Source organism: Geospiza fortis, unplaced genomic scaffold, assembly GCF_000277835.1.
Source record: "Geospiza fortis unplaced genomic scaffold, GeoFor_1.0 scaffold54, whole genome shotgun sequence".
In the NCBI taxonomy this organism is placed as follows: Eukaryota; Metazoa; Chordata; class Aves; order Passeriformes; family Thraupidae; genus Geospiza; species Geospiza fortis.
In genome coordinates, this window is record NW_005054301.1 from 12,529,670 (window position 1) to 12,556,930 (window position 27,261).

The 27,261-nt window shown below is 34.4% G+C and overlaps 1 protein-coding gene across 1 annotated transcript in view; it reads right to left on the reverse strand.

The window, feature by feature from the left end:
- DPH6 (diphthamine biosynthesis 6) overlaps positions 1-27,261 on the reverse strand; it is a 179,250-nt gene that overhangs the window by 14,082 nt on the left and 137,907 nt on the right. Inside the window, exon 13 of the mRNA XM_031065956.1 lies at positions 23,334-23,739. Coding sequence (XP_030921816.1) covers positions 23,334-23,739 — 406 coding nt within the window. The remainder of the gene's footprint in view (positions 1-23,333; positions 23,740-27,261) is intronic.

Consider the following 27,261-nt stretch of genomic DNA (forward strand, 5'->3'; position numbering starts at 1 on the left):
GAATGCCATTGCCAGCTCTGCCATTGAGTTGCTGGAAGACCCTGGGAAGTTTATTTTGCTTCATGAACATGTATAGAGCTATGCTCCTTTTAATTTTGCAAAAACTTCAGTGGTGTATAGACATGCTCCTAAACTGTAAGGCAGGACCTTTTTGTCTCATTTTTTTGTTTCTAAGCAACTGAAATACTTGATCCTTTGTAAAATAAAACTCCAGATTTCATACTTCCATTTTGTAGAATAAAAAACATACTTTCCTGTCTTTGTGAAATGCTTTGAGATCTCTTGATGAATAATTGTTACTGCTTTAGTATATCTAAGAGCTTATGTAAAAGATGCTGCTTCAATAAGACTCTTTAAAATTATGTTTTACATTAGAGACCCACTTTAAATATTTTTACAGACACAGTTCTGTCCATCTACAAAGTAGGTCACTGAATATCCTGTATATCCACAAGAACATATAAGTCTGCTACTTCTAAAACCCCTTTGCTGATAGCTTACATAAAAATAATAAATAGTGTTCTAAATTTATGTCAGAAGTAAATTTTACATACTTGGCAATGCTATATGCATTTCTATTTTAATTTTCATCTTTATATTTCTGTAATTATTAATATTTTTAAAACTCAGAATAAAAATTTAAACTATCTGTTGTAGAGATTCTAAGCCAAGGATTGATAAAAACAGCCAGAAGATATTTCTGATGGCTTGGCCCAAAAATACATAATTAATTCCTATAAACCACTTACCTGTGTAGTCTTAATGTTGCTAATGAAAAGACTCTGTATAGATGATTAGGATTTCTTAGTAGAAAGGCTTGTGACCTCTAAGAGATACAACATAGCTGAGAAAGGAACTTACAAACATTTCTGTTTTAGAAAAATATGGTAAGGGTGCAGATATATGAAGGTTAATTTCTGAATGGTGTTACTATGATTTCAGCCCTTGCCTACATGAATCACTCATTTCATAGGGTGAAGAAACACAGATGCCTGCATATTCTCTGAGATCTTTGGTTTTTGCTTGATGCTTGAATGGTGCAATGTGAAAATGAATAATGGAAATGAAATCGCATTGAACTCCTAGATTAAGCAGCAAGATGTTTTTCCCCTCAAAATAGAAAGTGAAAAATAAAACTTGGAAGACAGGTATGCCTATGAACTTGAAAACTTTGAGGAAAGTACCTAGAGGATTGCATCTCAGCTTCATTTGATGGTTAGCTTTTTCCTTCTCTTTAAGTATCTTAGCTATGATGTTTACCTTTGCATGTTAGCAATTATAAAGGAAATTAGTTCAAGTCATCTGTATTATGCGATGGATTTTAAGAACTAGATTAAGCTCCCTCACTCCAGAGATGGATGCATGCTTAATTAGTTGAATGGTATTTGAGAACTGATGAAAAATGTGCTGCATGTAGTGGTCTAATTTCTGTTTGTTGCCTATCAAACCAGAAATCTACTCACCAGAATACTGTTTCCAATAGAATGAGACAAGATTGGATCCTTTGCAAAGTATTCAATAAGGGTGGGCATACTAGGAAGAAATCATTTGGAAGGTAGGAAAAACTTCTAAGTAATAAAAAAGAAAGCATCCTTGTAATCTGAATCATTAACTCCTTAGTTCCAGCCTAAACAGACAAATCAAGATCACAAAATATCTAAAGAATGAACTAACTTCCATATGGAAATGTTTAGAAGTCCTCCATTGCTATTGCTTCTTTTCCATACAGCAGACACTGAAATCAATATGCTGCATTGGTTCAGTAAATTTGTCTTTTAACAAGTTAATAAAACAGTGATCCCCACATAGTCTTTCCATCAAACTTTCATAGAAAAAAATGAGAATATTAAATGTGCTAAGATAGGGAAGATCTGCTCCATTTGCTCTGCAATGATAATCTGTTACAAAAGAGGATTTTTATTATTAATTCTTTGCCTTCTGGGGATATTATAATTTCCTAGAATGTAAAAATGCCTTAAGCACAGCAATTTGCTGAGCTAGACTGAATTTCAGAAGGTTTCAAATAAGCAGATAAACAACTGCATAATAAGCAATTATTAGATCAAGACTGTACAGTACAGATATAGCAGTGAACCAGCCAATGGACAAGCAAGTAGCAGATACTGTTTTTCAAACTAAGAGTTAGTGATGCTTTGACATGCATCACAACATTTTTGTTAAGAATTAAATACCCTACTGCTTATTTTTTCTTTAGAAATGCAGATTATTTCTTCAATCAAATCCTTGGGGTCTTAATCATTGGACACATCCCTCTGCATATGAATAATAAGGAGTTTACAGGCTGAACATAACTCATGTGCTAAAAGTGATTAATTTTTTTTCTATTAAATAGTTACAAATCGATTGTATAAGCCTGTAAAAACCTAGTACATTCTCAAGCCTTGAATTCTGCAGCTCCTTAATGAAATATATTATTTTATCTTACTAAATAAAGAGTCAGATACACTACAGAAAAGTCAGGTGTAAAATTAATGCAATTTATATGGCTACCATGTTGTTAGGACTTGGGTATTCTTTACTTATACAAAATTTTGTCAAGCAGTCAGAATGGCTGGGAAATGTGGCAGCTAGATGAGAAACAGAACACTAAGGCTGTTTGAAATGCAGAATAAAGTTATTAGCTGAGCTTTTCTCTAAAAGAATCAGACATGGAACAGTAAGAAGGGCTGATATCTATAGCAACAGCTTGATGTTTCAGCACAGATCTACCAAAATTATTTGTCCATTGAAATGAATGACACAATTCACACCATTCAAAATTACTGCTTTAATTCTGACTTTTCTGCATCTATGAGGACTACTTTAAAAGAATTTATGGTGATTCATTAGTATAAGTCATACTCATTAGTATGAGTGTTGCAAACACCATTTCTAAAATAGGAAAATTCAAATTCAAAACCAGTGGTTTGCACCAAAACCAGATTTTGTTTTAAATTTAGGATGGAATTATTCTTATGTAATTTAACAGTTTAAAAGCTAAACATCTGATGAAAAACAACCCTCCATTCCAAAAGATTATTAATCCCATTTCAAAATACAATGAAGGGTCCCTTGGAGGTGTCTGTCAACCAACACAAAGAACCTAGGTCATTAGGTTAAACAAAACAGTTAACTTCTTTTAGGCAGTTAGACAATATTGATCTTATCTGAGCTGTCCAGGCAACTGAATTGCATCACTCTTTTTTATAACAGTAACACGGAATTTAAATAGGCCTCTGGTTAAATGAGTTATTACTGCAAACAACTTCATCGCACAGTCCCTTACATTACATGGTCAGCTAATCCTTCCTAGCTCAAATTCTTCTGCGAAGATTTTCCAGTCTCAAAACATCAGCTTCAAGTAGAAATTCAATTGATGTTCATAAAAGACAAAGTTAAAATGTGTCAGTTGTAACAGCAGCATGATTTCGACGTACTTTATTTGGAGACATGTTACAAGCTCTTAGTCTAGTAAATTCTTCCTTGTCACTCCCATTGCTCAGAAGAGTTTAATTTTAAAGAGATGCAGAATACAGAAGTTTGCCACTCAGTAATTCTGGCTTGGAAAACATTTTAAAGGAAATAGACTAGAAGCAGTTATAATCAGAAAAGCAACAATATAAACTGGAAGCTTCTTACTCAGACCTGCTACTTTTTAGTCTGCATTTCCTCTTATGTTTGCAACTGTGAAAACCCTTGTGAAAGGGACTGGTCTTCAAATCTATCACGGCTGCAGGGCTAAATTTAGACTTTAGGCCAAGCTTAATTTTAAGTGTTGGAAATGAAGAAGCTTTCTCTGACAGGTTAATTAAAATAAAGGAAGCTATTTAAATCTGCCCAAGGATATGCATGTCACTGGCAGTGTTAGTGGTGACATTTGGTGGGCAATGTGTAGCTGATGTAGTTAAATGGATGCACCATAGAAAGTAATTTTTTTATGGAGCAAGCACTTCATATACACACTGTTAGGTAAGATAAATGCACATACTTTTAACCCTAAAGAACCAAATGTAACTAAGATTAATATATTGGTTCTCCTCTAGCTAATGCAATTATTAATAATAAAGGGTCACCAAATAAATTTTTGTCTGCTTTGGTGAAAGCAAGAGGCACTAACTCACAGCAATATACTTCCCTACTCTTATAGGATTGCTGGCACAGAACCTTGTTAGACATTGCAGAGCTGGCAGGTGGGGAACAGACTGTGGTGGAAGAGGTTGCCACTTGCATTCTGGGGTTCAGCTAAAGGGTTTTAAATCGTTGAATGCACAAACAGTATCATGCGCCTTCTTAACTAGGACTTACTACTTGGTAGAAATTAAATGCTTTTAGCAAGAGCCATTTTTTCATTTTTATCATAGAACCATAGAATACTTTTGAGTTGGAAGTGACATTCAAGGGTTATCTAGACTAACTTTCCTGCAATGAACAGGGAGATCTTCAACATCAGGTTGCTCAGAGCCCTGTCCAACCTGACCGTGAATGTTTTCAGAGATGGGGAATCCTCCTCTTCCCTTGTCAACCTGTTCAAGTGTTTCATTACCCTCACTGTAAAACCAATTTTCTTCTGGTATGTACTGATACAATTTATGATATCCTCACCTAATGCCAATGACTGGGACACTGTTCACATCGACAGCCTTGGCCTGTTACATTAAGGAAAAATATCAGACAGTGTTCTCTATGTAGAGAAAGGTAGTTTGGCATAGGTTTGTATTAAACTATGTTTGACATACTTGTACTAGGAAGGATAATGGAAGTATGAGTTTAACATTAGTTCTGACAAGAAGACTTAGATATATGCAATATAATCACAGCAGTGACTTTTGATAATGCTCCTCTGGTTACGCTACTGTAATTATGAATTCTTAGAGCACAGCACAATGAATTTGACTACAGGTCATGTGCATACATTGCTGGTGATTTACTTGCAAAATTAGTCTTATATATGCAACAAATGACTAGTCTGGCCTAAAGCCACAGTATTTTCAAAGGAGCTTAGTTTTTGTCCTTAGTCTTCATCACAGCCATCAAAACAATTTTAATAAGCAAGGTTTAATTCTCTTATAGTAAGAGTAGATTATATCTTTACCTGTAGTTTCATTTACAGGGTATTGAACTTCCTTTTACCATGTGACAGGTCAGCATCTACCACACTGACCACAGCTTTACCCAGATTGTGTAAACTAGGATGTTTTACTGCTCAGCAGTATGTCAGCTCAGTAGAATGAAATATTTTCTATAGCAAAATGTTGTTTAAAAACAGAGCAAAATCCTGAATCCAAGCTGTCAGAAGAAAAATGAAATACTCAGAACAGTCCATGGCACAACACACAGAATCAGTAATAATTTAGCTTTTGCAGGACAAAGTGATGTGTTTAATTTCTGTATCAGCTGTTTTTCAGTTTACTGTTCTAACATTAGAGCAGTACATTTCTACAGATGATATGTTGGAAAGCATATTGTGATTTGGTGCAGGTTTTTTTTCATCAATATTTTTCATCTCTGAAGTTTGAAAAGGAAGGCAGCTTCTCAGGAAACTACCACTAGTTTAAAATGGCCATTATACATCAGATTTTTCCTGTTCTAACTTTCCCTTTTCAATTTTATGCAATGGTCAGTGGCATTTCTCTCATCTCTCATTTCCTTTCTTAGATCCTGGCCACCACTGCTCTCCAAACAGAGTAGGCTCTCCTATGAGGAACAATAAGCCACATTAATTTTGGAACCATTTTAATTAAGAAAGGTACTAGCCAGAATTCTCTGAAGGTGATGAGTAGTTTAAAAGAAGAAGGAAGGAGTACAGTCCTCCAGAAATAATTTGTTCAAGAAAACATTTGCTCTCCAGAGTGACTTTATGTAAATCAGCATCAATATATTGCATGAGATTATTTTATGATTGTATGAAGGTTCACTCTATGGATTTCAGCCATTTGTAAGCTTCCTTTCAAAGTCACTTCCTTGCCTTCTATGTCTCAGTGCATTCTTATTACCCACTGCCACAGATTATTATTTGAAGGAGGAGAAAGCTAAGTTTAATAATTTATAAAAGCAACAAATAAAATCAGAGACACTGAATAGCCATAGCACTACCCCAAACTTTAATGTCAGGAGCAAAACATGTTCTTCATACAAACTTCTAACTGCTAATTCAGAGATTATTAGTAAGTTCATTACTTACTGAGCGAAATTAACTTGTGGTAACTTTTAATGCTATCATTAATTTTTTTTAGCAAACATGTACTCTCTAAATCCAAAACACACTTAAAAGTTTCAATAGCACATCTCTCTTCATCCTACTCTGTGGCCACAGCACAATGAAAATGTATTTAATTGAACAGTGTCTATAAGTAACAGTGAAATTTGTCACCAACAGATAAAATAATATGTATATAATGAAAATACAGAGGAACCAAGCCAAGAAGGATGATGAAAAAAACCCAAGCTTAGTGTGTTTCAAAACACACAGCAGCACATATTTTTTTTCTTTAAAGCAAAAGGAATTCAAAGAATAGGGTTAAGGTTTGGTTCAGAAATATAACCTGGCATCACATTATGTATCAAGTTTAATTAGAGAACGTATGGTAGCTCAAACTGTATTTGGGGAAAAAAAGACATTAGATCTGAAAAGACCCATTAATGAAATTTTGGAACTATTTTCTTTAAAAGATGATCTGACCTAATGAAAATCCTGACTCCATACAAGCTGAAAGAAGTTTTGCCACCAATTATGTGGAGCCAGGATTTTATGAATTGTGTGTTCATTTGCACCTGTTTACATTGTCTGCTGTTTATGTCTTTTGGCATTTTGGAATCTGTGCTCCTGTGCAGAAGGAGAGTAGGCTTGAGAAAATATTTGGCTAGAAATCAGGAGACAAAAGTTCAGTCTCTGTCACAGGCTTACTGAGAAAACGTGAATAAGTCATTACCTCCCTCTCTTGTCTCCAGGTTACTTCTCAGTAAAATTCAGGTGATGAAACTAAACTCCTTTCTAAGGTCTCCTGAGATCAAAATATAAAAAGTACTACAGCTAGGAATATTTTTTATTTTTCATCACTAAAACTGCTGCTTACAAAATCCCAACAACACACCAGTGTGATACCTCTGAAGGCACAAGATGAAATAGATAACTGGGAATTTTAGAACCTTCTGTTTCTTAGTGAGAATATGTAAGAAAGAAAAAATAGCTTTTAGGTTGGTAATAGTGGTATACATTAAAAATATTTATATGTAAATATATGACTACTAAGGAAACAGCTGAGGAATAAAACTGGAAATTCACAATACAATTAATGCGTTTATTAGAAATAGATCTGAGTACTGGAATCACTGCTTCCAGGTAATTCTTTGCTACAGTAAACTGTATATTCCCCTGGAAATGACACTAATGCTGGTGAAGTTAATGAATTTCCAGCAAGCTCTGCATGGACAGAACACTGATAATGTTGACAGCCTTTCTTTAATTGCTAACAGTCTGAACTTACTCCAGTACTTATGATTTTTCAGTCTAAAGCCTGCAGAATGGCTGTGGACTATCTGGCCTTTCATTTTAGCTTCAATCTTGCAATGAAATCTGTGTGAAAGGTTCCTGGGGGCTACAAATTCCATCCACTTCAACAGAAGGTCATGATTATGCTTTTAGGGACAATAAAATGTTTTAGCAAATTTTAGACAAATTCTATTTCTTTCCTGTTCATTACTTGACTTTTTAGGGGTTTATCTAACATAAACTCTGTGATCCATAAATAAGACAAGCAACAACAATCACAGTCAAATAGCTTTAAGTCAACCTAGTGAACTAGTCAACTCCAGTTCACAACTGAAGGATGAAGCTTGGGAATGATCAAGAAAGTCACCTCAAACACCAGATTAAAACACCCGTAGGAGCTTTAAGATCATGAAACAGATTAATGAAGTTAATGCAATTAATTCCAAACATGCAGAAATGTTTAGCCTTTAGGAGGAGATAAAAGATTCATATCTGGTCAGAGGCTATTTATCAAATGAGCTAACATGGAATTGTCACTTTGCAAATTTAACACAACTAGTAAAACTAAGAAGTATTGCTGCAGGAAAACCAGCAGTTGTTAGACAAAATACTTGTTAAGGATTATAGTGTGTCTGGGAGTCTGGTTTTTTGTGATGGTGAACATTTGGCAGAAGGGTTGTTCCCTGAGAACTGCATCAAGAGCTCTAATGTTGAATCTGACCATTCAAGATGCAAAATGTACTTGTTCCCAATTTACTGTATTGCAGTTGAACTTGCAACTATATGAAAATCAAGTAGAGTTGTTTAGTTCCTATATAATTTAGCTTTTGCAAGAAAAATTATGCGTTTCCCATCAGTTTCCTGTGAGATAACAGGTGGCAAAGTAATAGATGAGATATGGTCTGTGAAGTCCAATATCAGCAGTGTAAGGGTAAAATTTGTTTTTTCTGTCCTGGTAAGGTCTCCCCAACTGATACATTGAAAAAAGAGTTTGGAGACCCCTGAGCAGCTATTGCCATGCTGTTCCCACTTTATGAATAGACAGAACACTTCCAATGCAGCACTCCGAAAACTAAGAAGAAGCCAAGAAGAGTGCAGAATTACAATCAGATGCAAATAAAATTTTGGATGAAAACTGAAGTATGACATTTTTTAGATATACTTCATAATACTAGAAACTTAAAATGGTCTCTAAAAACATTGAGCCTGAATCCTAGCTTAGAAGAAAATGATGGCAGGCTGCTTAGGCAAATAATGAACACATGAAAAACCCAGAAAATGTTAAGTAGTTCAGCAAAAGACAAAGGTAAAAAGAAAAGCTTAGTACTTAAGCTAAATATAACCACGAAGGGCTTGTATTTACCTACATAAAACTATAGCTAAAACAACATAAAGGAAAAGAAGCCTGTACTTCAATATATCTTCTCTACTCTAAGATGATATTAGGATCAGCTGACTGACAAGGGGAAACTTTGCTTGGAAGAGACTAGAGAGCAAGAGGATATTTGTGTGCATATACATATACATATATATATGAATATATACTTTTTTGACTTGTAAGATTCATGTCTAGTCTAATATTCCAAGCTGGGATAAATCAAACTGACTCATATAATGATAACAACATAAAATACTATATAATAATTTTGGCATCTTTTAAAATACCAAATGTGGCTTCACATATTTTTTCCAGTAGAGTTATTAAAAATTAAATTTGTATCATTAATTACAAGTAAAGAACTATAAATAATTTTTAAACTTTAGTAATAGCCATATCCTAAAGCTGTACATTCTAGGTCTGTAAATATTATTTTACTGTAGTGTCATAATCAACTTAAAAGTAGATAAGAAGTTTTGTATTTAAAAAAACTGGATTATTGACAGTGAAGAAATTTGCTGTAGGCTATCTCAGATTTTTGAAAGGAAGAAAATGATACACTCTAAATCAAGTTTCTCCCAAGCATCTACTTTCATCTATCTACCTAGATGCACACTCTATCTCTGCATCAAGCCAGGCAATTGTATGTCAGTATTCACTGAATTTAAAAAAATGCATCATACAGACATAAGCAGCACAGAAATCCCACCCGCCCGCTATGTTTCTAAACAAGAAAAGGAGAATATTTTATGTACATTACTGTGGCATGGAAGCTGATAATTTTGATAATAATCATTTACTCAAAATACTTTAATTACACAGAATATATTTCTATATAAATTTTATATAAATGATATATATATTTCTGTATATAAATTGTGTTTGTGTGGACAATGAAAAACATTTACATTTAATTTTATTTTCTGATCTCCACTTTTGATTCAATGTAGTTATCACAGTCCTCTGATTATTTAATACTTAGTTCTTCAGGCCTGATAAAATTTGTTAAAGGATTTTTATTGTTTCCTAGTCTTTTTATGGGACCACCTTTAGCAAGATAATTTAAAATGTGAGCTCCAGTTCAGAAAAGCAGACAAACATTTATATGAGTGGATTAGATATGTGCATATGTATTGAACTGGTGCCACATTTCCTAGTGCCATTTTCTATAAAACATTAATTTATATATCGTAAAAATAAATACTATTTCAAATTAATCCATTTACATGGTACATGTACACATACATAAATAATTCATAATGGTGTACATTTACTGCTGTAGTTTGCCCGTTCTTTTAAAGCTTTTCCCCTGTTGATGCCAGTATAATCTAATAAAGGATAACATGGTATTTCTTACAGCTCCCAAATACTTTCTTAAGTGTTCAATCGCCTTTTTTTATTCTGAAAGACTTTCTCTGAAGTATGTCATAATAATTCATGGCTGTTTCATGTCCTAGAGAAATCATTCAGGTTTACATTACAAACCACATTAATTTTGAGGTTTGCAATACCTAAAGCATAAGTATTTCTAATTGTACCATCTTGCTGTTCTTAATTGATAACATGTGGTTTAGTATAGGAACTGTACAAGTAATAATATTATTTCTCAGTTGGTTTTATATAAAGTAAAAGGCTAAGTTATCACTGCTATGGGTGAAATTGGTGTACCATTAAGCGAATGTACAGAGGCTACTTCATGTTCTGTTTTCAAACTAAAAGCTGACACATCACCAAGAACCCAGGAAAAAGTATTGCATGTCTTTCCTCTTTTTTTTCCTATTTTGCTAAATTTTAAAATGTATGTTATGATATCATGGAATCAACATGAAAGAAGGTTATTCTGTACAGGACAAAGCCCTGAATAATACCAAGCCCAGCATAGGACTGCTTTATGAAAGACAGAACACCATCCATAAAATGTGAATAAATGAAAAATTATTTGAATTCATGAAATGTTCTTGGTGCTTAAGCACAACTTAGTTACAAGTTTTCTATGGAATCCCTTGATCTTGCACAAACATGTATTGAAGTCACAGACAAACTGCTCAAGGTCGGTGACAGAGGAGACAACAATCTAAACCTAGTCAGTCAATGACAGCGAGCACTTCATATGGTGCTGAGGTGTTCTCTTTAACTGAAAAAAGCTCATTATTACAAAATAAAAATGAAGTTACTGTGCTGTATAATGAGAGGTGACACTGTTTTTGTAATGTCCCAACAAATCAAACCCAAATGTTCGACTTTATCATGCAAGCTCTGGTCCATTACAATAACTGACTTGAATAATGCTTCAGAAGAAAGTTCCAGTTTGCTTAGGAATCCTGATACCAACACAAAGCTGAGCTTCTCTTCTGAATCAAATCTTCTGTGCTGCTGTGGTCACTGACTCTAGCCCTACCTTAAATGTAGGCCAGCTATCTCCATGCAGATTCCAATGGCCCTTAACAGCACTCAGCACTTCTCAGGGGACAGCACTTCAGCACTTCACAGTATCAGGAACCTAAAAAGATTTCTTTTTGTTTTCCAATCTCTCGATTCCTTTTGTTAATACAAAACCTGTTCTTTTTTCAAATATTGGCAACAATAAACAGGGTGAATGTGTTGCACTGTCCATGCCCTGTGTGGACTGTGCGTGGTCTATCAAGTTTCTTTTGTTTCCATGACACTATTTTCCTTCTGCAGCGGGGGCAAAGAAACATATTACTGGCTCCTGATTTAATAAATAACACCCAGTAGAATCCAAGCTGTGAATTTCTGTACACATTTTTGCTTAGTACTTCTGGCTACCAATTGTATTTTCAGCACAGAATAATAAGTTTGTATAACAGAATCTCTGGCTTTATAATCCTGTTTGCTATACTCTGGTTTGAGTCAGTCACATTTTCTTTTTCTGGATCAAGAAACTTTAGAATGCTTCCTCTTGATTTTAGGCTCACTGTGCCTGCCTTCAAGTTTTACTCTTGTATTTCATGACTCAAGGCTGAGACATGATTTATGTGGTCCATAATAAGGGACAAGTGGAAGTTAAAAGAAAGAACAAAACCAGGACACCAAAATGAAAGAGCATAAAAGATAAAGCAAGTGGAGTACTTCAAGATGAAGCCTCACATTTTCTATGATCTCTCTTGAAAATGAAGCATTACATTGTGCCTTTGAATTGGATCAACTGTCCTTGAGCTTTTGCTCAGTGATGTTAATAACATTAATTTCTGTTAATTTCAATTGGTTTGGATTTCATTCTACCTAAAACCCAAAAGAACAGTAGCCAATGACATTTGACTTGATTTCCATAGCTCAGATTCTTAGTCTTTGCTGGAAACAAGCTTGAGCTTGTTTTATTTGTTTTGACAAATTACACGTCAGAGCAGGGACCATCCTTTGGATGCAGTCTCTCACTAGAATTATTCTGGTGTAAATGGGCCAAGGTCTTGCCTCTAATTCCATGTCTTCTTCTGGCTGCTGTGTGCTGCTTTTCCATCAGCTCTTGGGCAGGTTTCCTTTGTGTACCTGAATAATAAACCGATCTTCCTATGTTTGGGCAATCACATGTAAGTCTTAGTGTCTTGCAAAAAGTGTACTGTTTCTTTTTCTCCTAAATGATAGTGTGGGAAGCATGACCGGATATTTTTGAAACGTGTCTTACAATGATTAAAATAATCAATTGAGGTTCCTAGCCAGCTCAGAGCTAAAAATATACCATCTCTTAGAACAGATCTATTATAGCATAACATGAATGCACCTTGGAACTGATAAAGTCTTGTTATCATAATTGCCTGTGAATGAGTATGCTTTAAGTGATGAGAACTCCTGAAAAGCTTTTCAGTCTCTCTGCAGTATATTCACAAAAAATGAAATGTAAAACCCATGAAAAAAATGCAAAAGAATATTGTAAACAATGTGCTTAACTCCTGCCTAACGCCAAAGTGCTCCTTTCAATCCATACTTGCCAAAGACATTTTCTAAAATGCCTCCTATACTTAAGCTTATTACAGAAAAAGTATTAATTCTGTGGCGAGGAAGTATTATGCAGCATGGTTTCTATCAAAACGAAATTTTAACATGCTTTAGAAGTTTGAAAAACTCCTACATAAAGTATTCTGAAACAAGCCAAAAATAAGCAATGCTTTTAATGAAAGCACTGTTAAACAGCTGAGGTGTCTGTTTCCACATTTTTAAAGGATCAAAAGTTTATCTGCTTTGCATGCATCACAGATAAAAACAATCACAAGAAGACAAAATACTAAGAAAACAAAAATTTAAAAAGCCTCATCTAAATATAGAAATCCTTATTATTTCTGTTGCTAGTATAGTTTGAGTGACCCAAATACTTGATTAAATCACAGCAGATAAGTTATGATACATGATATAATACAAAAGAATTCAAAGCACATTCTATGTAGTTAATGCACAGGAAAAAAAGAAGAGTAATCAGCTAAATTAGAATACATTTATCTTCATATATATAGCTATAGAAAATAAAAGCTTGGAAATTACAAGATCTCTGGACTATTTTAAAATGATGAAGTTATGGCCATTAGGAGAGCAATCTCAAAACAGATTTGATCTCAGGCTCCTTTCTGGAGCAAGACATGCACTTCAAAAAACTCTTCTTCTTCAGGGTTCTACTTAACTGTTCTCACTATTGTACAGCCTCTAAAGAGAAGCTCATTTTAGAGGTGCTGAGCTGTAACTTAAGCCAGGAGCTCCATGAAAATAAAGCCCTACAATTCTGCTATCTTGTGTGAAGTTATAACACCAGTTTTTCAGTGCCACAAACAGGAACTTGTTTGTACATCTCAAAAAAATTTGCATCCATAGTATCAGTAAACGGATGCAATATAGCTGTGATATATTAATTGTAAAAGAGGTGAGATACTCTTATTTTTCTTACACCTAATTTTACCCAATTATCTGGCATACTAATGCTTACATTCCTGGCATAATGATTAAAACAAGCCAGGACTCTGTAAATGTCAGAAACAACAGCTTCAAAACACTTCTTTTGTTTGTCCAGCAATATTACTATTAGGAGAAGAGAATAAACTTTTATTATTAAAGTTTCTAAAGTCTTTTTGTCCTAATAAGCAAAAGTTTTGAACAAAGTTTTGAAGTTCTCTAGGGGTTTTAAAATTTAATTTTTTTTATCTTGCAGATTATTATTTTAAAATTCTTTTAGAAAACCTACTAAACCCCAGTCAAATTAGTATCTAGCCCCCATATAAAATGATATAAACAATATGCTTAAATGAGCAAAACAAAGTTTTTTCCTATAGAAGATATGACATTATTGATGATGTAAATATTGAACATCACAACAGGATTCCTCATACTCAGATGAATCAATCATTATCAAATGGATTAGACTCTAGAAGCACACTGGCTTTAGACCAGTGTGAATACTAGTAGGAATACTCTAGCTATATAACAGCCCAATGATAATTGCAATTCTGAAGTTGTGTGAGTTCTGTTAAGATAAAGAGATGGAAAGAAGAAATTTCAAATGTAAAAACTATAGAGAAATGAGTTAAAAAGAACTCCCACCAAAACCAAAGAGTCCAGATGCTTCTAAAGAAATATTTATCTTTTAGAGATATTCTCCGATGGGAAAAACCTGCATGCTGCTTTCAGTAATTATTATTCAAGTAGGTAATGGGAGCAATCTTTTCTAAAAGTGTAGGGTATTAATGACAGACAGAAAGAAACAGGTTTTTTTTCTTTCTGAATCTGCAGTTAAATGCCACTATTTTTGGCCAATTCGTTGTAATTTAATAATAATATATAGTCATAGAAAAATTTTGGGAATTACAGACTAACATTGGGGGGTAAGGTTCTCATATAGCCCAATCTCCCTGATGATCAGAGCAAGAGTAACTTTAGACATTTTACCACTTTTCTAAGGGGCTTGTGCTGTCAGGTTTTCAGGATCTCCAAGGTGGAATGGTCACAGCCTGTGGGTTTCACTCTTGTTGAGAAAAAAATCAACCCTTGTGTCCAACTGGAATATTTCCTGCTGCAACTAATAACTGTTGCTCCTTATCCTGGTGTAGCTCATCTCTGAAAACATCCTCTGCTTCTCTGCAATGCCTATTAAAGTAAGGGAAGACTGCAATTTGCTTTCTTCATAGGTGGAACCTTCTCTAGGTGGAACTAAGCCACTTCCTTCACTCCTTTTTCCTCTGTTCTATGTATCACTCACATGAACTTTTACTTTGGTGGCTCTTCTTTGGACTTTCTCCAGTTTGGTAATCTCCTTCTGTGATTATCCTATCTTAGTATTTCAGGTATGCCAGCTGATATCCCTCTATCTACTGGCTACACTCTTGCCATACAGAAGTAATGTAGAATGAGAAGAAATGTTCTAGTTTGCTAGAATGGAAAAAGTTACCTTTTTCCGATGTTGATACTCCAAACTTCAAGTGCATGTCGCAGAGACATGACTAAAGGGACTGTACTATAAATGAGCTTTCAGTGTCAATGAATTAGTACTATTAACTGGATTTTAACCCAGCTGATATGACACATTAGTTGTAAAGGCTGAGTAACGTCCAAAGCAAGTTAAAAAAATGTGGATTTTTCATTGCTTATTTTAATAAGGATTGAAATTACTCACTAATACATAATAACTTTATGCTGTTTTAAACCTGAATTTATCAGAAATTTAAGAAGAAATATGCTATTGAGTGCACAACTGCATATATTTTGCAAAGTCCAATTGCATGAAGTGTGACAATGGCAAAATACTTTCTTTTGATGGTTAGTTACAGCTGTGTTCTTGGATTATAAGCTACAGTGCAGATGGCAAAAACAAGAAAACAACCGTCCTCTCCATTTTTTAATGTGACATGGAATCATTATACCCGAGAAGCCAAATGAAACCCCAAGCCCAGTTTGTGGGCAGTAAAGTGGTTGAACAAAATTACAGTACTTTTATGGATTCTAAGCATAGTTTTTATATATTTGCTTCTACCTCAGAGTATAATTTTCAGAGAATTTCAAAATCAAAGAAACTGTCCTTTATGAGTGCAAGCTGAAATTATTTTAAACATAAAGCTGATTTGTGACACTTTTAAAATGTAGATAATAATTATGTTGTATCCTTCAGACCATTTTCCAGTCACAACTTTTCCCACAATTTAAAAGACTGAATAATAATAACAACAACAACAACAAAATCCAGATCCACATTTTAGCAGCCTTGAAAAAAAACCAAAACCAAACCAAGAAACAAAAGAAACAAAACACAAGCAAAAAACATATGTATCTTTTACTTTGCATAAAAAAAGAAAAGAGAAGGTATGCTATTGAGTAATAATAAAACCAGTAAGCTGAGTATTGAGGATGTTAAGTTTGGCTGCACAGTCCAACTTTGAGTAGGCACCAGAGGCAGTAAACACAGGAGAATTTTTTGCTCTAACCATCTCTGTGGAGTACAAACAGGCCAGGCCTTGCTTCCTTACTATGTCTTCTGTCTTCAGGCCCCCTCTCTATATTGAAAAGAAACATGTCAGACTATGGAGAAGGGCCAAGGGCAGGGGAAACAACTGGACAATGGAACACAAAGGCATCTGATCACTTTTCACTCTGATCAATAAATAATCCCTGTGTTCCACATGCCTCTGGACTTCAGGAAAGTAGATTCTTTGGCTTCCATTACCCAGATGGACAAACCACAATATCCAGGCCACTGAATCAAACTCTGCCTGCAGCACCATCTTCTCATGCTGTTAAGCTGCTGCCTGAATTTGGAGTTTGAACCAGAATATTATGTCAATTTCTTTTTAGCTTCACAATTTTGTAAGTAATTATTCCATGGCATTTGATAACAAAAAAATCATGTCTGTCTCCAAGCAAATGGCAAGACTTTTTGGATATCCTCAGAGACTGTTCAGATGAGTTGCTGGCAGAGTCCTGATAGCCCTATTTGATACCTGATATATTGAACAGATAGATCTGGGCCAAAATGCTGGCATGTTGAAACAGTCCCAGAGAAAAACTTCTATGTAATTGTAAACTGTAATCTGTGATGTGTCCCTAAAAATTAAGTTTGCTACAAATGGTTTCTGGATAGCTAGACAGGTCATATATTGCTCCCATATTAAACATCAGAAGATACACCAGCTCTTCTCTGTCAACAAAGCACTAAACCAAGTTTCTTAAAATTAATTTTGTTGTTGTAGTATGATGCTTGTACTTCATTAATTTTATGCACTTTTATACAGTTAGTATCTGTAGACTTAAAAAATAAATTTCCCACCTTAAAGGACAGAAAGCCTAAAGCAGGATCTAATATACTTTAAGCTGCCTTAAAGGTATAAATCACTTCTCTATCCAAATTCAGTTGAGAGACAACATTACTATTAAAGCAATTCCCCATGTCTTGGATAGCAAACAAAAAAATCCTTTCATGAGATATTTTCATAATATATAATATATATTTAATAATAGTTTCATATGAGATATTTTGCTAAAAATATATATACATTGACTTGCAGCACCTACAATACCAGCTCAACCTTAAAAAAATAGAAAAAGTTAAAAATTTCAGCATTTTAACAGCCATTTAATAAATCAGTTCTCTTGACTGGATAGTTTAGGTAGCAATAGCAAGATTGCCACCTCTGTGGCTCAAGACCAATTTTAGTTAGTTTTATCTTTTTAAAATGCCATTTCAAACATACTCACAAATCACTATTTTCTAATTGCTTCAGTATATTATAAGCTGATTAATTTCCCAAAGCACTAATAAAACCTTTTTTTTTTCTGCTTGAACTATTACACCTGGTAATTGTATTTTCTTAACAGGAAACCCAAGAAATTAAAATTGAAATTTTCCTCTTTTAGGTTCTAAATTCTTCTCACATTTTCCATTGAGAATAAATTAATAGAATTCAATAGAAATTAAGTTTTACAGTCCATTTCAGACAGCATCATGACATTTAAAAATATTTTTGTTCAGTCAAATTATATATGTTAGTCACAACAAATACTTCATTTTAGTTAGTGCCTGCAAAGCTTGAGTAGTGACTGTAATTTGATTTTAAAAGTATTTATTTACCTGCTTCAGTGTTACTCAGTAAAGAATTCTTAATGTCTGTTTAGTTTCTACTCATGTGAGTAGCTCTCCACAACTGCTGAGTAAATCTCAATTACTCACATGAGAATGTGTAGACCTACATACAGATGTGGGAAGGTTCAGATTCCAGTTGTCCCCATGGGGATTTTTTTCCCATTGTATAATGGCATATCCATCAAGAAAGTTAAGTTGAAATAAATTTCTAGTGTGAATTTAAAGTATGTTGCTAAAAAAATATTAAACTTCAATGAACACAGACATTCATTATTGTAAAAATGCATCTTGGTACTACCTTCAATCGATCTTCCTCCTCTCTCAGATTTACACTACATAATGCATTCTCTCTGTACTGGAAACTGTGTTTTGGAAAACATCTGGAAAATGTGTTGATAATGCCATGTCTTATCAAATAGAATAAATCTTACCAGATGGAAAATCTTTAGTTTCAAAGCTGCATGCTGTACATGTGTCAGGGTGTTACCCTACCATTGCAAGGACTCTAAATGGGTGCCTAACCACCAGGGCTTCTCTTGCAACAGAATAAAAAGTCCCATTACAAGTAAGATTTTTTTACAGTTGAGCTGAATTATACTCAGCCCATATTAGATTTAAAAAAAAATACATATTGTTGTTGAAACTTGATAAACTCATAAGTACTACGGGCCTTTCAGACATACATTTACAGAGCAGAGCCACTTTAAACACTAATTATGTAGCAATTTTAATGTTCCTACCCAACAGTCTTTTCCTCTTTTCTTTTGCCTTTTTATATTCCCAGTCCATTTCTTATTTTGTATTAAAAAGGCATTGTGTAATATGGTGTCTGGTGAAAGCAGGACGTTCTCTATTCCCAAATAAATATTCAAAAATATTTTGCATACATTTTGTGAACAAGACTTGTTAAATCATAATGTGATGACTTAAAAACATTCATCATTCCTATACGGAAGTATATCTAGTCAACTGCATGGCATAGCAAATCATCCTGACACATTTATATTAATGCACATTTGAATGAGAATAAGAAAGAAATAGTCAAATTTATGTTAAAGACTTCTAAAGGCTTAACAGCATCTTACTAAGTATATATGTCAGCTTAATCTAATCCTCCTACTTCTAATATGTTCTGTGGTCTCAGCACGGCGCCCATAATGCTCTTGCATGTTATGAGGGATTGCCTCTGAGAAGTTCACCATCAGTACCACACTTTGTTCAATAAAACTTCACATCTGGTCTTAGGATGACAGAAAGCTATCTGTCTCCAATTTGCATTACAAACCTTTAGCTTCTTTTGACATCCATAAGACCAGCTGTAATAATTTCCAATAACCTGTTACAATATGCCGAGTAGATATATTCCTGGTTCTCATCTTACTGTGTCAGGTAACAACACATTTCTAATATTTACTTGGACAACTTTAAATAAATGACAACTTCTTTATACCAAAACCCCATGTATTATCTAATCAGAGGCTCATTTGAGAAGGCCTGTGGCAGTACTTTCTCCTTTCACTCCAATGATTTTAAGTTCTAATCAGAAAAATGCTACCTTTATTTTTTTTCTGTGCTTTTGCTAGAGGAGACAATACATTTCAATTCATGATCTTACAAGAGTTATTGAAGACTATTTCCTAATATTATGACATGATGGAAGTCCTCCTGAATCCACTAAACTGAAATGACTATCTCTTTAACCATCTTTCTTGATTTCTGAACATCATAATTTCTACTTTTTCTATTACAGATACATGTCTTATGTGTTTCACATTAAAAATATTTGAAAAAAAGTGTCTATTATTCCCTGCTACATTATTAATATTATTTTTCTTCAGCAGAAAATGTATCTGCTGGCAGATGAAGACCCAAAAGGACAGATCTACTTGTCGGATTAACAATGTCTAACACAAGTCAGAGATCAAATGTGTCACTAAAGGATCCCAATACAGATGGTTAGAAACCTCTACTACCTGAGCTGAATTAATAAATGGCAATTGAAAAACTGGTCTCTCAATATAATTTGCTTTCTGGCATCCACATCAAGGAAACAAAATTTTTTAAAAGTCTGCGTATTAGGTCTGCAGATTTACAAATGAAGATCAGTAATTTCCTGCTTTATCTTCTGTCCCAGTAAAATGGTATTCTGTGTTTGAAAGGCAGTAGCATAAGTAAATTCTGTTACCCACCCAGACCTACTCTGCAACAGAAAGCAACCTTTGGAGTTAGTAGAAATCACCACTGAGACATCCAAATACTCATAATATCTTAGGATGAGTCTACAGAAGAAAGTATGAGCAAGTTTTAGCCAGCTCAGAGCAGACAAGACACAGCCACTGCTACTGTGGAAACCAGTACTGTTCCCTCTTGGGATCTGCCCCATTCAGATACATGCATTCTGCAACAGGACAGGCCAAGAGGAAAACAGGAAAAAACTGGAAGGAGCTATTGAAGGAACAGGAATAAACTGAAAAAGCTGGATTGGAAAATGGAAGGAGCTATTGTTATCAGAACTTAACAATCTCTAATACCTTGATCTGGTCTCATAGAAAGGTTAAAAATATCTTGGGATTCAGAAGAAAGACATGATACTATCTCTGGTATACTAAAACTGGGAAACACACTAAAGGACACATAGAGTTGCAGTAGTCTTGCCTGTCAAAATTAAAGACTGCCAGTAATAACAGAGAAGATAAAACAGAGATTTATGTCATCTTGCTTATGGACACTGCCAATGGGATACTGAAATTAATGGGAACAAATTGGACACCTCACACCACACTTTTTAAAGTGACAGTTAATATATTTTTGTGAGTATATTTTAAATTATGAGAAGTAGAATTATACTACTAGTGCAAAAGACAGTCAAGGACATCATTCACTAATATGCTGCATTGTTTTGAAAGCTGATGATGCTTCACTGGAGACTGCGTATTTTACAATGGTCCAAGAACACATATTGCCAGTACACTTGAATATGTCCTGTGTCTTAACAATATATTAATAATTAGACTTCTGATTTTGAACCAGAAAAAGTGTATGTGTGTATGTGTGTGTGTGTGTATATACACATATACAAAATAGTCTTCTACCAGATAGAAATTATCAGCAAGACATCAGCAACAACAGCTTTAATTTGAGAAATTATTTTTGAATATACATCATGATTACTCTTCCATTGCATGAACTTTCTAGAAATTTTTCCTAAAAAGAAAAATTTTATTTTTAAATTCTTCATCAGTGAATTAGTGCTCCTTGTAAATTTAATGTATTCTATATATTCTACAGATTTGCAAGCATGTATTTCTTACCAGTGGGGATAATGATAAAATTGGTATAATGACAGGAATTATTATGACAGGGCAGAGATCTGAACATAACAAGAATGAATATATGACAATCACACAAATCTTTCAATGTCTATGCTATTGGTAGTATAAAATGAATGGAACAGAATCAAATTTTTATGCTCACAATTAATACATTATATTGAGAAATATATTTTATAAAGCAAATGAAATTTGTTTGGAAGTAATAATTCTATGGTCTGAGAAATATCAGAAAGAAAGCAGGCGAAACAGTAATGTTAATCCCATGCCAGAAACATGTTTTATCAGGTTTCCTTTTAGCTCTTAAACAAGATGTAGTAAAAACAACAACATTCTGTCAGACTATATGTTCATTCTTTGCTTCCTGGATTAAATATGCTTATTCTATGCCACATTTTTATAGCTTTCAATTCCTGTACTTTAAATCTATTAAACAATGTCAAGTTGAATTTCCTTCAAAAACTGCTGCAGGTTAAGGAAAAAAAATAGGACAGTGGAATATTTGAGGGCTAACATTTATGTCAGCTAATTAATATGGATCAGTTGTGGTCTGCAAGGATTTTTAAAGTGCATGCATGTTTGAGATAAATATAGACTAAGGATCTGATTTTGTTTCTTCCCGAATTGATAATAAAGTTCTTACTGATTTCAATACAAGTATGGTCTACCAGTTTTGTGCATCTAACAGATAAAATAAGCTTTTGTGCTCTTGCAAAATGTTAGCTGTCCCAAATAGAGCATAGCCCAAAATGCACATCTGCAACATAAGAAATAAATCGTAGTTGTAATATTACATTTATTGCTCTGTGTTCTCTTCACTTGGTAAGGGAATGAGATTCTGAGAAAATAAACATTGGGGGAAAATCCAACAAATTTGTTTGGATAGCAAGTTCTATTTAAATAAGTTAGTTAGAAATCAGCCCATGTTTAAAACTAGATGCCCTCTATTCCAGAGGATACAACACCATGTCTTTATTTTAAAACATTAATATTTCATTATTCATTCTCAAAAGAGTTCCTGCTAGAAGACAGAAATTGGTTATTTGAACATGGTTCTACTCTGTGACAAAAAGAAGCTACCAATTGCACAACTGTTCAAACACTTCTAAGCAAAAGATTCATTCTCCTACACTGAATTCTAAGGTGGCTGGATTTCTCTTGCATGGAATCACAGGATAACTCAGATTATAGCAAGATCATATAATCCAACCTCCTACTCAAAACCAGATGTGATATTAGAACAAAAGTAATCCAAGATTTTATCCTGTTTGGACTTCAGGAAGTTCAAGAACAGAGCCTTTCAATATGAGAACCATGCCTGGTAGCCAGAAAAAGAAAAAAATATATCGTAATTGTAGAACTGTAAATTATTTCAGTTGCAAAAGGCTTCCAAGATCATTGAGTCCAGTTGTAAATCTAACACTGCCACGTTTACCACTGAGAACCAAGTCTACTACACACCTTTCAAATACCTCTAGGGGTGGTCACTCCACCACTTCCCTGGGCAGCCTGTTCCAATGCTTGATAACCCTTTTGGTGAAGAAATTATTCCCAATATTCAAGCTCAGCCTCCCTTAGAGCAACTTGAGGCTCTTCCTCTTGTTCTGTCACTTGTTACCTGTGAGAAGAGCTCAGCCCCCAACTGGCTACAAGCTCCTTTCAGGCAGTTGTAGAGGCCAATAGGGTCTTCTGAGCCTCTTTTTCTCCAGGCTAAAACCCCCCAGCTTCCTCACCCTGTCCTTATATAACTTACTCTCTAGACCCTTCACTAGCTCTGTTGTCTTTCTCTAGACATGCTCCAGAACTTCATTTGCAGTGAGGGCCCCAAAACCAAACACAGGACTTGAGGTGTGGCCTCACCAGTGCTGAGTACAGGGGGAAAATCACTGTCCAGGTCCTGTTTGCAACACTAATGCTGATACAGGCCAGGATGCCACTGGCCTTCTTGGCCACCTGTCCTTGAAGCACTCCTATAAATTTTTTTATTTTCCAATGAAATTTGATGTAGAAGTAAACAAGAAGTACCTTATGCTTAGTATTACACCTGGTTCCTGTCACGGTAAGTCTTACCTTTTTGCAGTGTTTCAGCATCAAAGACTTGCTCCTTGAAGAAAGCTCTGAAGGACAAAGGACTGGCACTGCAGTCTTCTGAAAGTTTGTCGACAGCTTGCTTAAACATAGCAGCTAAGTCATGAAGAGGTCCTTCTAAATCAAGGTGAGAAGTAGATGAGGAAATCAAGCTCATGCGTACCGAGATTGATGCACAAGATGCAGAACTAGACTCCACAGATTCACAGTCAATTTGGAAGCCCTCTGACAACATCTTCATTGCAAAATGTTTTCTTTGGAGTGGATCATCAACTACTGCAACAACATGCCATTCAATGGCAGCATCTCTGGGTAGGTGAGATATTACAACCACAGCAAGCAACCCACATACTGCAGTTTCATCATGATACATCTCTGAATCTTCAGCCTAAAAGATAAGCAAAATATTGTCCATATTACAGAGTTGTAGAAATCAATGTTGCTCATATTCAGTTAAAATACTAAAAAAGTATATGCAGTACAGTTATTTCACGGAAATTGCTTTTCACCCTCAACTTTCCTTATTGAAAAGTCATCTTGAGCAATTATGAATTTAGCTGACAGTATGTCCTCATTTTTTCAATCTCAAACCATTACTATTCCTGTACCATTAAAAAAAAACAACTGATCATAATTTATTTAGCACTCATTCTGCAGTCAAGAGAAGTCTTTTTGCATATGGTGACTTTTGTTTGTAGCAAAGGTTTTGAAGAATAAAAAAATGTTAGGAACTACCAAAATTACAGAAATGAACAAGTAAATTACATAAGTTTTATTTTAAAAACTGGAGTATGAAAGATTCAGTTCAGATACAGCAAAAATATAGTTCAGATAGTTCTAAACAGCAGAATTACTTGACCAAACCCTCTTAGAAGATAGAATGTGGTTTTTAAATAGCAGAGCTCATTGAGAACGTATATTTAATTTGCTTTCACATCAACCCGCATGTCTAATTAGATAACTTGGTCAGCTACATCTGAGTAACTGAGTTCCTTTTCTTCTGATGGTTTTAAATAGCTTTCAAATACATGAGCATCTGAAATTTTTGACCAGTGGATTACTTTTTTCCTTGCTTTTCCCTCAATTTTTATGAAGAGACAGTATATTAGCAATTTTTAATATTAGTGTCTTATACCATCTTCTGTACACAGATAAAAACTTTTTTATATACCAGTTTGCTTACATTCCAGTATATACTTTTAATATTGTCCATTGCCTGACCTCTGAAAGGAAAAATAATAACAAGGCAAACCTGTCATTTTGTCTGGAGTCGATAAGACCATATAACTCACAGTACCTTCAATTCACAAGCTCAATTTTCAACCACTTGCTCTCAACTTTGAGTGGAAGAAAAAATGACATGTTCCAGGCACTTTATTTCAAAATTCACTCACAAAGTTATTGACAAGAATTTTGCACAGAATATCTTTGATTCTTGACCCTTGTGAGTTGTTTACATGAAAAATTCACTTACTTCTATATTAACGATAGTGGAGTGCCAATTCTACCCCAAACATGTAGCAATTGCTTAGCATTTCTGGTTTTGATATGGTAACAGAAATAGGGACAATTTGTCTCAAATTGCAATCACTTCAGTCATAATAAAATCTCACAGAGCACTGTTTGCTTTCAGTACTTTCATTAGGCTGGCCAGGGCTGTTATTAAGGTAGCTACACATAAATGTTATATTAGCACTTAACAGGAGCACAGTATTCTCCTCTAGGAGATGAATTCTAACCTTGTCAATATAATTCTGCTCTGAGTGCTGTAAAACAGTTTGAAAAGATGAAATACTGGAGCTTTGCACCGAGGAAAAAAAAAAAGTCATGCTCATTCAGGCTTAAAGGCCATTTTGCTGGCCCAAGGTGCTGAGGTACTGGTTAGAAAAAAACAGTCTAAAGAAGATCTCTCAGGTCACATCAAGCACTAAGACAAACTTTTCTACTTCCCTGTACTTGTCTTAGGTTGTTAAATCAATTACTCGCTATTTCTGCTTGCCTTCAGCTGTCATTTAGAATATGAAGAACTACATGAAAATTAAGGCCAGAAGAAAGTACATTTCCAAATTTAACAAATGAGAATCATTCTGTGTGAAAAACTACTCACAGTGTACCTGTATGGTACCATAACACTCATAACCTTTAACTTTAGAGTTTGCACAAAGCATAAATGATAGAGTTACTGGGGACTAATAATCTTTCATCAGTGGCTACAGAATCATATAGAAATACTTTAAAGTGACCTCTTCTGAGTTATTTTCAAGAAATCACTGACATTTGTGTTATACTTGGATACTGCACTTATGATTTCCCTTTCAGAAATTTACAATTTTCTTAAAGAACTAAATACCTTTATAACTGAATATCTTGCCTATCTAGTAAATGAAGATGACTACATAAGGTCTGCTAAGAAATTATATGATGCTAAAACAGTATAAGTAAGTATTAAGAGTGAAAACAAAGATGAATTATTTTGTTGGCGAAATTGTTTTTACAATTGATTCTGCACTCTCATCAATGAGATTTATCACTTCTGGCAGACAGCTGTGGTACTTTGAATAAAAACTTGTTTTTAGAGTTCTTCCCCAAGGATACTGTTAGACTGTTCTATAAAGGAGCACATGTTTTGGGCTAGTCTTTGTTCTACAGCTTCAAGTCCTGATCAGAAAAAAATGAGGTAGAAGAGCATATAGCTTGGGTTATAATTTTTGAAAAAGAACTATCAAATAATTCTTGGAGAAGCTCTAAATTTTTTATTGAAAGAATTGAAATCTACTGGGGCAAACGCTGTTGAAAGCAGGGATTCCTTAAAAGTATGCATTACCCGAATTTTACAACTCTTTATGAATTTCATTTATCTGTAGGTGTAGTAGCCATCTAAAGATATTTGCCCTTTAACCCTTTTTTTCTAGTGATCAGTTTTCAAATTATTTTCATTTCATGGGAAAAGCGTGTTGAAGTTTCTAATTTCCACTTTTCCTTTCCACTGGATTTAATAATTTCAAGGAAAAAATACTACAAGGTAGCTCTGCACTAAGAGAAGTTTGAATGTCACAGGGTAAAATAAGGAGATCTAGAGGTTCAATGGCTGACTGCTGAGATTATATGGAGAAAGATTCTAATTATGTTCTATACTTTTACATGATCTGATTTAAAGAGGGCTGGAGAAAGACAGCAGGTAACATCTGTTCCACACGCAGGAGACACTCTCTGAAAATAAATGGTTCTACAATGACTGTTTTCAGGAATAAATGTAATCTGGATCATCTCAGAGACCACACTATGACAGAATTCCAATTCTGTCATGCTAGGAAATGGTAGATCCCAAAACCTTGGACAAAGATTTGATAAGACAAGTGATTTAGCTCCAACTGAATCTCACATTAGACTGTCCTCCAAACATGTTTCATAATGTCTCCCCTTTACCAACAGGATCATTTCTACTTAATTTATCAAAGATGTAAATGACTTAGATCCAGAAAATTTGAAAAAGGAAGCCAAAGGGCAGATTTTTCTAAATACATGCATTGTATCTATATCATTCCATATATGCATTGCATCTATATCATGCCATATCCAGAGAAGGACTACAAACATTTTTTAAGACGTTGCTTTACAAAACCCCCATAAACTCAACAAAGGACTTTTCCCACCCTGAAGAAAATACAAATACTCTTCTGGCGATACAATGCATCTTTCAATAACTCAATGGAGAAATCAAAGGTACAGAGTACATTTAAGGATGACTGAGAAAGTGACTCTTTTCTTCTATTGTAAACACTGAGAAAACTGCCATGCCAAGCTAAGTGACATGTTGGAAAGTCTTCTGGACTGGTTAATAAAGAATTACAGAAGCTGACAACAGTTAAGAAAACAAGTAAAGAAAGAAAACAATGTGGGTAACTTTATG